A 16,484-nucleotide genomic window follows, 5' to 3' on the forward strand; every position below is an offset into this window, starting at 1 on the left:
AAGTAAGACTGGTCTGACTGATTATAATGAAATTTAAGATATTTGGGTTACTGTATACCAAACCCTGATGTGACCTGTCATAGTTATACAGTTTATAACAGTCATAAATAATGAAAAACCTATCAAATGCTTGTTCTTTCCTGTTTTGTTTGTCTCTTAGTTTTATTGACTATTAATGGGAATAATTTATCTTGACTTCAGAGACATCAAAGAATTCTGTAAATTCTGTCTTTAAACCATTACACTAACATAATAAGTTAATAACATTTAGTGCTTCTTACAAATCAGTGGAAGCCATATGGAATGAAATTACAGTGAAATAGATTTTAAAATGTGTTTATCAGGAAAGCAGTGCTCTTTCTGTCTATGAATATAAAATGTAGAATATATTAAGGGCATCAATATGTTTATTATGCCATTAAAAAAAGAATTGAAACTTTGAAGCTTATATTTTCTCATACTTTAAACTGTACAACCAGTGAATTATTGGGATCAAAGAATATTCACATCCAGGTCATAATTCTTTAAGTATATTTAACATGAAAATGTATTCAAATGTTTCAAATGTTTTTCAAATGCTAATCAGCTACAAAATATATGTCTTTCTGCATAATTCAGTATATCAGTGTTAAGGTGAAATAAGAATTTAATTCGTAGCAAGCACGAGCATTGGTCCACAGCTAGGAGTAATTTTGTACCTAGTCACATGGCAATGATTAAAAAATAAGATAATGATGTTGAAATTTCTAGTCACAAAAATCAAAACAGAAAAAGACTAGACAGCTAGTCTTTCATGAAAATGTTTGAACATGTTTAACACAAAAAAATATTAATCTGGAAAACATGTAGAGAATTTGAACATTGAGCCTGGAGCAGAGTGGGATTAGTTCATGTTTTCTGGGTGAATGTGTAATGAGTGTTTGATTGATAGTAAAATATTGTCCTAGTCTAGAATTGTGATATAAAAAATCTATAAAGCTACCATGGTTACGTTGTTGTAATGTTAATTTAAATCTAGTTTAATTACATTCAGGTTAAAACATTGCGTAACAGTCCTGGCTTTAATCTGATATAATGTAAAACAAATTTGTAAGCAGACGATATGTAATCTAATGAATTATGCAGAGGCTGAAAATTACATTATTTATGCACCATCTTCAACAATACTTTTAACAATGGTTTACGATATTGTTAAAAAATCATTCCTTTGAGGTTGCTGTTCTTTAAGCCTACACCATAATTAAAAAAAAATTGTGAACTGGTCAAATTGAATAATTATGTAGTTAGCGTCATGGAAGGTCATCCTTAAGCAACAAGGTCATCAACCAAGTCACTAACTACGGTATGAGTTATCTAACCATGGCTATTGCAGTGATTTTCTAGGCACTTTTAACAAAAATGCCATGATGGCAAAGCGACAATTTTATTACTAGTAATGACATTCTTGTTTCATGTATTACAGCAATGGTAAAATAAATTGTAAGAACCTAAGTAAACTAAGTTATATTTCTTATGATTAACTTCTAGTATGAAAGTACAGCAGAAAAATGGTAACTAATAACTAATAACTAGTAGTGTTAAATTTAACATTCAAGACACACCAGACATAATAAACCACAGTATTAATTATTACATATATAAAACTAGTATCAAGTTATTTAGGAGAAGAGTTTATCTATTATCTGTCTATCAGCAGGATGTCTACAATCTTAAATAATTATATTTATTAGATGATACCTAATAACATTTTCATCAGTCAACTCACAATGGAGCTAATATTTACAGCAATTGTAGAGTTATCTGCCTTTAGAAGCCTTAGCTAATCTAATATCATTATTCCCAATAATGGAAAACGATAATTGATACCCGGCTTTAGCTTCATAAATTTTTCATTTAATAATATGCCAGAAAAAACATTAAATAAGGCTTATAATTTGAAGCCATTTGACCCTCTACCTAAAATTATCTGTGCTATTTTGATAGTCGTGAAGTGGCCATTAAAGAAATTACTTTCTCTTATATAATGATAGAAAACAGTCATTAATAGTATTTTAATGACAAGGTAAAAATAGCTGGTTTTGATACTTTACTGAATATCAAAATAACAATTTAATGCTAATTAGCATCATGGACTTCAGTTCAGACCTTCAGTTTAACCTTTGTAGACTCTTTTTACATTTTATTGGCCTATTTTTTACATCATTATTGAGCTCCAATCAGACCTGATTGGTAATAATGCACTGTTTCAATGAAAATAATAAATTAGATAAAGTGATAATGTGCTTTAATACCATTTTATTAAAAAATTTACATAAAATTGAAGTAATCAAAAACAGATTTGCATAAATTGAGCAGATGAAATAAAATAGGTGGGATTTGCCATTGAGATACTTAAATTAATTACATTTAAAATATATCTTCAATAAAGAAATTGGAGGAACCAGGCTATGAATTCTCGAATTGTTTTTAGCGCTAGAATATCCTAGAAACATTGTTAGAAACATTGTCCTAGAGCTAAAATCCTTTTGAGAATATACAGCCAGATTCAGTCTTGTATTGTATTTTCAGCCATTTTATCTTAATTATGCTTGGGCTTGGCATGCAATGAATTGATCATTCCCCCTGACATTGCATGATGTTATCATGATATTGAGATTAATCTCTAACATAATAGTAATAATCTGACGTGTCCTTACAAAATATTGAAATACCGTATATACTTAAAGATTATACAATAAGATGGATATATTACATTTACAATGAACAAAAACAAGTCAAACAATTGATAATAAGTATATAAGCTAAAATAATTAGTCTGAAACAAGCATATTACTTCCAACCTGGCATATTAGAACCACCAGAGACTGTATGCTAGACGACAACTATCATAGTAAGTAACTAGTTAAAAGTTTCAAACTACATGTATTGAATATATTTCATAGTGTAATAACATGTTTTTTAGGTTATGTTTTAATTCTTCTATATTGCTGATGTATTGAGCACTATTTTAACAGTGAAAATAGTTTGTTATTGTATTGAATATTATAAACATTTATATTGTCAACAAGGACGGAGTGCACATCATTTTGGTGCCTACATAAAAAAACATTTGTATTTACATAAAATATATATATAATATCCAAAAAAAAAAAAATAATGAGCAGCATTGACTCTTTGAGTGTAAAAAATAATATTGCCCCAATATATCATAACAATATCTATTAACAACAACAATTAAAGCACAATAAGTATAAAGTATAGCAAAATATATCGTTCAGCAAGTACCAGACTTTGTCTAGAATGTAAATTGATCATAAACTAAGTTGAATACCCTAGGACACAGGAAAATGATATCAAAATGTTTTTAAAGCATCCATCATTCTTTCATAATCTTCCATTATCATTTTATTATATTTTTCATGCTGCCAATTTCAGAATGAAAACTGAGTTTGTCTTCAATCAAGTAAAGCAATCAGCTGTAGCTGATAGAAGTGAATTTCCCAGATCTTAATTTCATTGAGCATGTGAACAGTAAATCCTACTCATCAATGTAAGGTAAGTCAAAATGAAAAAAAAAAAAAAACAAAACAATGATCAATATATATATATCATATACAACGTAAGAAAGCTTAGCTTGCAGTATAAAAGTGGACCCCATTTAAAGATTATATAAGGGCATGGTCATTTTAATGCATATTGAACTAATATATGATAATATAAAACATGTGATAAAACAAAATACAGAGTATAACAACAATTAAAGCATAAAAAGGTGTATAATGTTTTAAAAATAAAAATTTGGTTCCACAATAAAATTCTGCTCCCTTTCTTAAATGTGGTAAAAGTTTGAATAGAAATTCTTACAGCAATATCATTTCATATGATACTATAATAAAATAGTTCAACTGTTGAAACTTGTCTTATTCAAATTACACATAGTTGAACAGACTATGAAATGAAATGGTTTTTGAAAAGTTTCAATGGAGTTTTATGTCCTACTTTTCTTTAAAAGTTTATAGTATGATAATAACTCCATAGTATGATGTATAGGTATCAGATGATGACACAAGAACCAAACCAGGTCAAAAAGTATAGTGGAAATCTGTAGTAACTGTACAAGAAGTAGGTTTATAAAAATCAGAAGGGGGTTTACTCTTCAAGTTAGATGTTGCCTTAGTCGGTATGATGTCTGAAGGACCATTCACAGCTAGATTATCTGTATTCAAAATTGCATCCAGTGGTTTAGGATTGCATGAATCCTCAATTGTGGTAGGGCTCACAAGAACCTCAGCTGTTGATTTGGGACCAATTTCATCTTCATTGGAAAGTGATGCAAGTTTTGGATTTCTTATGATTGTAGGGCTAGTATCAAGAGATACAATGCCTTCTCTAGAACCATCATATGAAAAAGCATCAGCTCTGAAAGGTACAGAACTGTTAGATGAAAAATAACTAGATGTTGTTGACATAGAAGATTCTAATGATGTTGAGATCACTGGCTGTTCTACTGGTGGACTATCCAATATACATGGAATATATGCAGTAGCTGATACAAGACTATCTGAAACTGGTACTACAAAAGCTGAGGTGATTGGACTTTCAATAGGTGTCAATGCTGTATTTTCTGTTATTTTAGGTAAGAGGCCACTGTTGGGTGACCGAAATCTACTAGTCAAAGATGCAAAATTAGTATTAGTAGTTGAACCAAAACTTTCTTTTTTGGCGTTATCTGTTGATGAAATTGTAGGGCTATTTAATGTTGAAGATGCAGGACTATCAAACCCAGGAGATGAAGGACTATCAAGACTTGAGAATACAGGACTATCTAATGATGCATCTTCTCCACATAGAGAACTATCTTCACTCCAACTACTAGAACTTGCCATGTTACTCTTTCTCTACAAAATATACAATCAGAGCATTACTGTGAATTCCTAACAATGTATTGGTTGGTTTTATCAATGGGGTTTCTACGTTGAATTCTTAAATACCAATGAGAATTCCTTGGCCCCTCCACCTATTGATTCATAGAAATGACACTAGGTTTTATGTTCAAAGGGGAGTTTTAGAGTTGCTTTTCTTCTGGGGTCATTATGAAAACTTTTCTGATTGGTTCATCTAAAACTGAATTTCAATGCTAGGAATTATATCTAATCTCACTATGACCTTGTTTTTGCTATGGTCAATATCAAAAAGATGAATATGGATGAATAATTTGCAGGACCAGAAATTGTTTCATCTACCATGCTTTAACTGTAATACAAGATGCCACTGACTAGTCTATTCTAAATCAACCTTGCAAGCACAATAATTTCCATTGAAAAATTTTGGTCGGAATTTGTATCTTGCGTAACTTGGAGGTGTGAATCAAGTATGCTGTAAAATAAAAAATTCTTTAAACTTTGTAGTTTTCCACTAAGCTCATCAACCAAATAATCCAGACAACAACTATGGACAATGGCCATGCAAATTTCATGCAGTACTAGTGACACAATGTGAAATGACCATTGCAAATGAAATATAAAGTGTCCAAAGTAGAAAATAAAAAATATACATGCCTGAATGAATGAAAAACTTCCTTGAATAAAAACAACGATCTTCTTCCCTCTACCTGAGCGATTGTTTGTATTTTCATGATAATGGATAAATTAGGAAACTGAATTCATAATATCCATGACTATGGAATTACACTTAGATATTTAATCATATCTTTTCTTTTGTTTTCCTGAGTTTTAAGTGCAATGTAAATAATTATTGGATAATCTAAATGTCATGTACTTTAGTTGAATTGATTAGAAACATCTTATCATATTTCACAACAAACTATAAATAATGGTTTATGTTGAAATGGCTTTTATACAGATCTAGGTATTTAGAACATTCTGTAAAATATATACTGCAAGCATATATGGTTGACAAGAGCTCATTTCATGCTGTTGATGATATTTAGGATATAGATACAATGTACAAGAGGGTTAATTTTCCAATATTATAACTATGATCAGAAATGTGAGATATGAAGGGCAAAAGAACTGCTCATACAATAAAGCGACCAAAAGTGCTTTAATCTAACTGATAATCTGATATAGAGGTTTATTTTGTTACTTATATGATGGATCAATTTGAGAACTTCCATTTTACTTTTATCATTAAAATAACATTGGAATATGTTATCAAAGGGAAGTAACTCTTACAAATATAAAAAAAAAATCCAGAACACATGAATTGTATTGCACTGAATACAACTAATCACACACCCAGAATTACTTTTGGAAGCTATGGGCTTAAATCATGGGCTAAAAAAATCATTTTTGAAACAAAAAACTATGTACAGGAATAACTGTGACTGAATTAACTGTTACATTAGAACAATATCTAATTTGAATGTGTGTATGTAATATATTTATGCAGACATTAGAATATGTCTTTCTTGTTGTACAGAGAACAAGTGCTACCTTACTTATAAAACCTCAGACTGAAGTAGGTCAGTTGCACAGTGTGAAACTCATAGTAACAACATGTTTCAGGTTGTTTTAATATTTCTGTATCTCTATATCACTCTATAAATGATGTATTGAGCACTATTTAAACAACATTATGTTATTGTAATATATATATATAGTAATATAATGATATATCAATGATGATTGATGCATACTATACGATGCTTCTTGAAATAACACAGATCATATCTCAAAATCAGTGACGTCACTTGAATGTTTAGGTGATGTCACTTGAACGTTTAAGTGACGTCACTAAAATGTTTAGGTAACTTGTGTTACTTCATGAAATAACAGTCATGCTGCAAAAATCTGTGAATTTTTATAAAAAATATCAACAATTTTGAAATGTTTGCTTTAAAACATGCATTGAAACATTTCATACAAAAGGACAATGTTGTGTGTAGAAATTTCCTTCATTGCACACAACTATTCCTTTAATGTGTGAAAAGTGTGATGTATTGTGGTGATGCATCATAGTAAAAGAAATACTTACAGGTTCTTCTGCTAGAGTGTTTCTACTATCTAGAGTGTCTTGACTTTTACGTAACTGTATACTACGGGACAAACGATTACACAAACACACCACTCGTAAGGATTGCTGTAAAACAGGCGAGGTAAAAAAAACTCATTCAACAACACTTGAATTCTTATTTTCAATAAATCAAATGACTAGAACATGCCAAATGCATAAGAGGGGGATTTTAAAGATAATCATATGCAAAAATTCTTTGAAAATCTATCAAGTAGTTCAAAAGGGCAATATGTCACTTTCATACATTTCTAAAATTTACTATAAAAGGTAAAACTCAAATATCAAAAGCTTACCTTCCATCGCTTTCTAGCAATAAATGTTTTTAAATTGTCTATATTTATAACAGCAGACTTTCTCACATCCTCATGTTGCTTTTCCTTTGGCTGTAAAAGAAGAAAATAAGTTGAGTTATCTCCCATTAATCACTAACTAACCAAGAGATGAGGCAAATTTCCAGCCAAATTTTAAATTAATCACAATAAAAAATTGCATTACATCTGGATTTTAGAAGTGAAATGGGCGTGGACACACAGTCATATTGTGAGAATTAACCTACCTTTATCCATGGATGTTGCAAACAATCATCTACCTTGGCACGTTTTCTGAAAATAAAATATAACATATGCAATAAAATCTTATTCTTTGATGAACATAAGCTGCAATACTTCATTATTGTAATTGTAAGTAGGAGCCAATTTGATTGAGAAATGCTATGTTTGCTTGTGCATTGGTTTTACCTTCTATTGTTAAACAATGTAAATAATATATATTAACTGAAATTATAGTGGAAACCCCAAAAAAAATTACCTGACATCTTTAACAAACAACTTTCGAATAAAATCTTTGGCAAGTTCACTGGTTCCAGAAAAATATTCATCATCAAAATCATAAATAATGGCTGTAATATTATGATATGTTTCTTGTTTATTATCACCTAAAAATGGCGAGGCACCAGATAATCTGAAAAGACAAAATTTCATAAAATTATTGTTTTATTCAAAAAGAATCTGACATTTTTAAAAGTGTAAAACTAAAAACAAGATTCACACCATTCCAATTTCCAGTCAAACATCTGTGTTCGTCACATTTATTATGAGATTTTATTTTTCAAGGAAAGACTAAAGATGAATTTTCTCAGATAATGTATATGATGCATTGAGAATAATGAGAAAATGTTCAGCTTTGATCTAAAATCTTCATGATAGTGGTATGGTTTTAATCTAGTTTAAGTGGAATTGAAAGAGCCACAAACATTTGACTGAGAATTGGAATGGTTTGAATAGATGCTATCAGTGTCCTAAATACAAATTAAAATTTTAGAGACTTTTTTCTTGATTCAATAAATAAACTAGTTACAATCTGATTTGAATTCTTAAAATAACTTTCAAGAGGAATATGAGATAGAATGCAAGAAAATGTGTAGAGATAATGCAATGTGTTTATATGTTTGTGGTGATGTGAGATAAACTTTAAAGATTCAATGTCTAGTAGAAATTCAGCTTTAAACCTGCTAAATGGGCCTGTATTCTATATTCCTCTTTTCTAACCTAACTCTTAAGATTTAGCTATCTTAAATGACAGTAGATGGGGTTCAATTTCAGAAACTTGTTTTACTTTTCAAAATTAAAATCTAACACCCCATTTTCCTGAAATTCAATAGTATAATAAAATTTCAATTCTGAAAAATGATAAATATAGATTTAATTGAGCTCTATGCCCTTGTAAAGCAAATATTTAGAATAATCTAGATAAACATATATCTCTTTAATTGTTTGCAAGAGCCTCAAGAGTTTAATTATCTATCTTTTAATTCAAAACAAAAAAAATAAAAATTTTCAAATGATGCACAATAAAACTTCCAGACACATGCACTTTGACCTCTGTTGAAATATTCCAGAAAGCAGAGAAATGGTATCAAGTTTGAATCTGGTTAATCATGTTTTAAATAAATAATTAGTTTCAGTGATAAATTACCAGAATATTTACAGTGATAAAAGATCATCTCTCAAAACCATTAATTATAGATCAAATACCATTCATAAACCATCACATTACAGTCTAGATTACTAGATAATACCACTTTAACGTTGAAATATCTTTCAAAATATAAACTGCTACAAATACGTTCTATACTTCAGTCAAGTATGGGAATTTCAAGTTTAAGATTTATCAGCCAATCCCTGCTAATAATTCAGTTCTTCAGAAAAATTGATAGTGGTAATATTTGCCTTTTCAAATGACTTGATACCATTGATGAAACTGGGTTTGCTATTACCCACATTTTTCACATATAAAGAAGAATTTTCTCAGATAATGTCTGATATGATGCATTGAGGATACTACAGAAAAATCAAATGAAATGTTCAGCTAAATCTGAATTTGAATTAGATTGAAATAATAGCCTATTTCCTATGAAGTCTTGAAAGAATCTAATGTAAGGTTATAGAATGAATACTGTTAACATGCTGTATTCTGAACAAATTCTATTCATTATGAAATGTAAGATTGAGCTCATGTCTGAAATGCATTCAAAGTTTATGAGGTAACCAAGTTAAAAGTTACTTAGTATAACTACAGTAATTATTGCCTTGCAACATCTTGAATACAAATCATGTACATTACTTAAAAGAAGGTTGAATTCAAGAAAATCACATTCTATAATCTTTGTTTAATGGGCAGTATAATAGGCAATTAACCCGTTAAAATGGAAGATAACACTCTATCTTTACTGCTTCTAATAAAACCTATCAGGTAACATTTTAATCACATTTCAATCAATCTATAATCAAACCCATCTTCTTTATAATCACAGGTAATCATTGTTCAAAAGAAACTCAGATTTCAAGATAGATTCCTACTTCATTGTTTATCTCATTATAGACCACTACTGCAGACTCCATTTATTGAATGTTTCATGAATAATATACAGAACTATAACTTCTTAACAGGTCAATAATTCTCAAAACTGAACTGAACATATGTACCTCATTGAGAAGTTCTTAATTGATATCTAATCAACAGATTTTTTTTTATGTTTAGTGGTAATCTAACTTTAAAAGATTAAAAGAATGAAGCTATAAAGGTATCTTTTCACAATGATTTGGCATGTCAATTACCTTTCACTAAAGACTAACAAAGGGTAATTTGAAACCACATTATTTCTCTATTTAATCTCTAGTGTGTCTGTCAGTGAAGTCTTTTATCTTTTGAGAATTAGTCATAATACAATTAAAATCCAATTACTTGAGAAACCCAAATATTTTTATGTTCACCTAGTAACCCTGGGGTCACTATTAATTAACAGTGAATTTCAAAATCCACCTTTGTTTTGTTTGTATGCATCCTACAACTTTACATTATTGATTAATGACTTGATCTTAATTTCAAAGTGTGATACCTTAATCCAGCTTTGATATAGCACACAAATTACTTTTCAAGAACATCTTGAGTGCTGTCCAGCACTCACTGACAATTAATAAACTTATTAGATTAGATAAAGAAATTGGGAATTATAATACTCAATAAGGGCAGTTTCAGACAGATTTAAATAGATTTTACACATTCATTATCTCATATCACAGTTTTTCATTGATCATTAACATTTCTGATTTCCATATACAAATATACTTTTAAATTCAGGAATGTTAAATATGGTTTAAGTACTAATTTATAATGCACTACGATTTTAACTCAACACATTAAACTAATATGATGACATATAGGGTGAATATTGTGTTTTTAATGCAAATTCAAATTATCTGTTAATCTAAGCATATCTAAGCATGTAGGTTGATATTTCTGTTTTTTAAAAAACAGATAGAAGGAATCCTGGCATCATTGTCCATGGTTAGGGACGGAGCTAGTGCTAATATTAACCCCTGATTTACTTCAATAAGTTCTTCCTTATTTCAACAAACCATCTGTATCTCTTACTAAGAATATTTTGTTGTTGAGTATAGCCTAAACAAAAATATCAAAATGGACAATGTTTTATATTACCACACAAGGAGAAAAATTATTTAATAGACTCAGTTAAAATATAACCTCTGTTTAAACCCCACCTCCCTAACTGAATAACCTACAATTTAGAAATAACCTTGGTTTTTCCCCTGAGTTTAACCTATCAACTTGATTAACATGCTTATCAGATACGTAATGCACATAAATTTCTCCTGATGGTTGAACATTGCCATGCAACATAAATCATTAACAGTAATGAGAGACTGGTGTGGTAATTTTATCTGCTATAACAGAATTATCTAGCTGCAGTGTTTTTTGTTCATTTTAAATGTAATTCAAGATGTTTAAAGTGGCTAACAGACTTAATTTTACATAAATCAAAATTTGTTGAGGACATAAGGTTGCTGTTATTTTACTTCTGAAAATATACCTAAACAATTTTGTTTGTAATGCCGTCATTATGCAAAACTAAAAGCTGGAAGCAGAACAGATAGAAATTCAATGGGCGAATGTTTGCTTATGTATTTCAGCATTTTTTTGAGATACATGTTTTCCATCTTCACAATATCAAGCTATTACGAACTGTATTTTATACCTTGACTGCAATAGCCACCATTCTTGTTGATGGTTATGATTGGCTGTATTTGCTGGTATACAATCCAATCAAATCGCTGCATTCTATGATACAAGAAAGGTGGTTATTGCAATCAAGGTATAAGATGAAGTTTGTAATACCTTGACATTTTGCAGATATAATGTTTACATGCTATTTAATATTTTGAAAAAAAAAAAGATTTTCAACATCAGTCCTGTCGTCCACTTTAAGATGTCTGAAAGTAGAATGATGATGAAAAGAAAAAGTAATTTGAAGACTGAAGAAGTTAATGGTCTCTATCTCTAGTCAGTGAAGGTAAAAAAATCTAACTTCCTTAATGAGCTATCAGATGCCATCTAACCTAGGTTACAAATTCTTCTTATTCATATCATATGAGAAGAGATATCTTAAAAAGCAACCCTGCTGGTTTAGACATTTCAAGTAGTATTTATCATTCTTGCTAATATAATTTCATTTATCAACATCAAAGGGACTAGAATATTTTTTAAGCCTTATCAAACACTTTCTTTCTAGACAAGATCAAGATACAGGTCAAAGTGACCCAGTAATTTTCAAAGTAATTTCAAGATACATTGATTTTTGTAGATTCCTTCAGATTAGGTAGATTCCAAAATCACCACAGTAATATCATATGTCAAGAATAATTCTTATTCCAGATAAAAATTGTACTTTGTCAGTTATTTTTGGAAACAATCTAAAAGATAACCTATTTTTGATGCTATTTATATAATATTTCTATTTTTTACGAATATTAGTTGTAGGTTAACGATCATTAGAAACTAGGTCACTTCTGACCTACGAAATGAATTTCCCTTTTCTTTTTTCTAATAAAAGACATTATTGGTTGCCTGACTAGTTGTTCATTAAGATAGAAATAGAAGTATAAATAATCCATCTATGATAAAAACAAATGATTAATCCATATTACATATTTTGTATTTGGAACTTTTGGTTTGAAATGCTGAATCAATGCAATCTATTATGAGTATTTATGGCTGTTTTGGGGCTGTTTTAGGGTTTTTGGTTTAAAGTTAGATATTTTCAGTGTGATCTGATTGAAGGATCTCTTCACATGCATAGAATATAACACATATCTGCTCTGTTTTGCATCCATCCAAAGGGCGAAAATATGCGTAGGAACACAAGATTTTACTCAAGACTGCGTTTGGCGCCAAAAACCGTTGGTGTGCCCCCAACATTATAGAAGAAAGAATCAATATAATTAAAGGTGTAAGAATGTACAGGTACTGTATATATATTATAACATCTGTTACTGTACATCCTGTCTTGTTTTCTAGAAAAATAAATGATTTTTTTATTGGTTAATGACTAATACCATACACTATCTATACTGGTATCCATTGTAGGTCTAATCTATCTGATGACTAACAGTCTGGTAGAAACAGACAGGCTGCAATGAGAGTGAGAGAAAACCTGAGTATATAGAGTTGAATCTGATGGTTTTTATTACAGACATGTACTGTGTTGCTGATAAAACTTGCAAAGGCTGTGGTAATAAAAAGAGTTTTATTTGACATTTTCTATGATATAAATTTATAAATTTTCATTTTTGAATATTTTCTGCTGGTGGTTATATCATACTTGCTGCAATTTGTAACAAAAACAACCAAAAGCAGCATGGCCAGTGCTTATTGCAATTCCAAGCCACAATCTTATACAATCATATGAAGAACCTTGGTTGTATTTGATTTTGATAGTGTTTGATAAGCAAACACTGCAATGGAACTGGAAACTTTGTAATCAAAGAAGTCTTTCTGCAATCTGAATTCCCAATCCTATGTTATATCCGCTATTTTATAAGTTAACAAATCTACTTCTGTCTACACAGGAAACAGATATATTAACTTCATCATAATAAACCTTATCATCAATATCATTTTTTATCATTTCATATAAACTTCTATGACAACTGTCATAATATAAGACTTCTGTTATTTTTATTTGAAGACTTTTAAATATGGGACATGAAAGAATGGTTGGTTGTGAACTTTAAGGTTTTGGGCTATAACCAAGATAACCAAAATCTATGAATAAGGATTAATGAATCCACAACCAACTTAGCTATGTATCTTAGCCTGAAGAGTTTGTCCAAACAAGAGTAATTTCATCAAATTAAAAGCCATTGCATGTACAGACGCATGTTACACAGGATTGTTTACAAGATTATTTTTGATACAGCATGTTGGAGAGGGACTAGTTAATTAGATTAAGACCACAAAAATGTCTTAAACTAAGCTAATATGTTCAACTTAATATTGGAAAATCAATATTAATACCATTAAATATTACAGAAGGCTGAATAAAGACCTAATGAACACTCTATTCATTCTCTAAAGTATTGAAATATTCAATTAAAAACTAGTGTAGTCTATAAGATCAATAGAATATATCATAAAACATTCTAATCTCTATATTATATTATAATACAATATATTTAATACTACTATCATAAATGACCGTCTGTGGAAATTGACCTCAGCAAAAATAATTCAGAACACACAATAGACGTTTTATGTTTTGGTATTAAATGCTCTGCTTTTAGAAAAAGGGAATAAGGACAGTATGTTCTTTATATATGTGCAATCTTATATCCAATTTTTAGTACTGGTATATACTTCATGACAATGGCCACTATACTTGTATCACAGGATGCAGTGTTTAGATTGGATTGTATGCCAGCAAATACAGCCAAACAGAGCTCACATCAGAAACACTGTAAATATAACTGATAACTGATGTTCCATTCATTACATTTGGACTTATGATCTAAAATCATACAGATGTTTTACTAGAAAATGACTCCTGTGGCATTTTATACCCACCAAATCAAATCAGTCTTGCAAATTACTTATTAATACCTATTGATTATATACTAATAAATAGTACCTGGTACTCAATCACTATTTTAACTAATAAGCTTAAATGTCAGGCTGATATTTGATAGAACTATTAACAACATTCCAGAATTCTGATATCTATTCCAAGAAACCTTTCATAGCAGAATAAATAGCGTCTCCAGAATTTGTTGACTCAAAATTACACTGAATCCCTTTAAAGTTTCTTTAATTCTGTCATACCTTATTTAATTTGTGTACCAGTGTCATTAACTTCGTGTTTAATCATTAATTACTAACAATATCTTGTGTTGCCCATATATGAAACTATGTAATTTAATTTAACAGTGAGTGATGTCTACTAATACAGATGTCCTGATGTGGATTTTATGTCTGAAACATGTTAACTAGTTACTAGTCAAGTTTGAGGTCTTTAGAATGTTCTTGCTTCTGTTCAGTGACTACTATAATTTTGTATATAAGTGGAAGTGTACTTGGATTTAACTCTCATTAAAAGTAACTGTGTCAATAAGTATTTCATATCCAAGTCATGTAAAGAAAACATCAGACCAGTTTCTGTCAAAAAATTATAATGTTGTTCTGAATCTTTCCCACAAAATCCCCTCCCACATTCTGTGTCAATGCTATGTATAATTTAATCAATAGGTTTCGTAATAAATGAGTCAGAATTCAATATCATTGATTAATAATTTTTTAGTTTCCCACACATAAGTACATTATTTTACTCTGTCAATACCTTACCTTACTCTAGGCATAATCTTTTGAAAGTGATAATTAAAGTTTAGTGTCCGGTAAATACATTTTATGTTTGAACAAGTTCACAATGGTGTTCCCAATGCAGAGGCAGAGTTTCTATTCCAAAGTCTTGTATAACAACTATTACACATACATGAATGACAAATTTTCATGGACAATTTTTACAATTAGAAACAGAAGCCAGATTCAGATTTAAAAATCTTTATTCATCAAATTTGAAGAAGATCGATCAAAACTTGACAAGTTAAGAGAGTCTTTATCATTTTCATGTGAAATTTCAAGCTATTTTGAACAACAAGCTATTGGCACCAATATCAAATATAGAATTGCCTCAGAGACGAATATTTCTTAAAACATTCATCAAAGTCAAACCTTAAGACAGAAGTCAGATTTAATAGATGTATGCAGTAAAGCATGTTCTGATAGGATTACAAATTATCAGAAATCAATTGAAGCCCATTCATATCATTCTAGAGTCAATATGATCTAGACAGAAAACTGATGTATCAAGAAATATCTTATTGAAAGATAATGACTTCTTAACATTTCAAGCATGACAAACTATATGTTTTTCTTTATAAATTGCAATACAATTATTGGTATTGGTGCTATTTTAAGTTTGTTACAATTGATAGGTATTATTTTAGGTTTGTTACAATTGATAGGTATTATTTTAGGTTTGTTACAATTGATAGGTATTATTTTAGGTTAGTTACAATTGATAGGTATTATTTTAGGTTTGTTACAATTGATAGGTATTATTTCAGGTTTGTTACAATTGATAGGTTTTATTTTAGGTTTGTTACAATTGATAGGTATTATTTCAGGTTTGTTACAATTGATAGGTTTTATTTTAGGTTTGTTACAATTGATAGGTTTTATTTCAGGTTTGTTACAATTGATAGGTGTTATTTCAGGTTTGTTACTTCAGGTTTGTTACAATTGATAGGTATTATTTTAGGTTTGTTACAATTGATAGGTATTATTTTAGGTTTGTTACAATTGATAGGTTTTATTTTAGGTTTGTTACAATTGATAGGTGTTATTTCAGGTTTGTTACAATTGATAGGTGTTATTTTAGGTTTTTTACAATTGGTAGGTGTTATTTTAGGTTTTTTACAATTGGTAGGTGTTATTTTAGGTTTGTTACAATTATGAGCTTCACATAAACAATATGTCAGACAGCAACACATATATCAAAGGAAAGAAAAGTTCAATGTAAAGTGGCAACAAAATCTCAT

The 16,484-nt window shown here is 29.6% G+C and overlaps 2 protein-coding genes across 2 annotated transcripts in view; one reads left to right on the forward strand and one right to left on the reverse strand.

Annotated features, from left to right (window-relative positions):
* Nucleotides 1-4,082: 4,082 nt before the first annotated feature.
* LOTGIDRAFT_162419 (hypothetical protein) lies at nucleotides 4,083-11,738 on the reverse strand (the record flags this gene model as incomplete). Its single annotated transcript, XM_009058413.1, has 6 exons — nucleotides 4,083-4,898; nucleotides 6,997-7,101; nucleotides 7,329-7,418; nucleotides 7,592-7,637; nucleotides 7,843-7,995; nucleotides 11,731-11,738. The coding sequence occupies 6 exons, from the start codon at nucleotides 11,736-11,738 to the stop codon at nucleotides 4,083-4,085; spliced, it is 1,218 nt and encodes a 405-aa protein (XP_009056661.1).
* Nucleotides 11,739-15,796: 4,058 nt separating this feature from the next.
* LOTGIDRAFT_232989 (hypothetical protein) overlaps nucleotides 15,797-16,484 on the forward strand; it is a gene marked incomplete at its 5' end in the record, with an annotated part of 6,014 nt that continues 5,326 nt past the window's right edge. Inside the window, 4 exons of the mRNA XM_009058414.1 lie at nucleotides 15,797-15,890; nucleotides 16,011-16,070; nucleotides 16,131-16,160; nucleotides 16,235-16,294. Coding sequence (XP_009056662.1) covers nucleotides 15,797-15,890; nucleotides 16,011-16,070; nucleotides 16,131-16,160; nucleotides 16,235-16,294 — 244 coding nt within the window. The remainder of the gene's footprint in view (nucleotides 15,891-16,010; nucleotides 16,071-16,130; nucleotides 16,161-16,234; nucleotides 16,295-16,484) is intronic.

This window comes from Lottia gigantea (genome assembly GCF_000327385.1).
Source record: "Lottia gigantea unplaced genomic scaffold LOTGIsca_34, whole genome shotgun sequence".
NCBI classification, from domain to species: domain Eukaryota; kingdom Metazoa; phylum Mollusca; class Gastropoda; family Lottiidae; genus Lottia; species Lottia gigantea.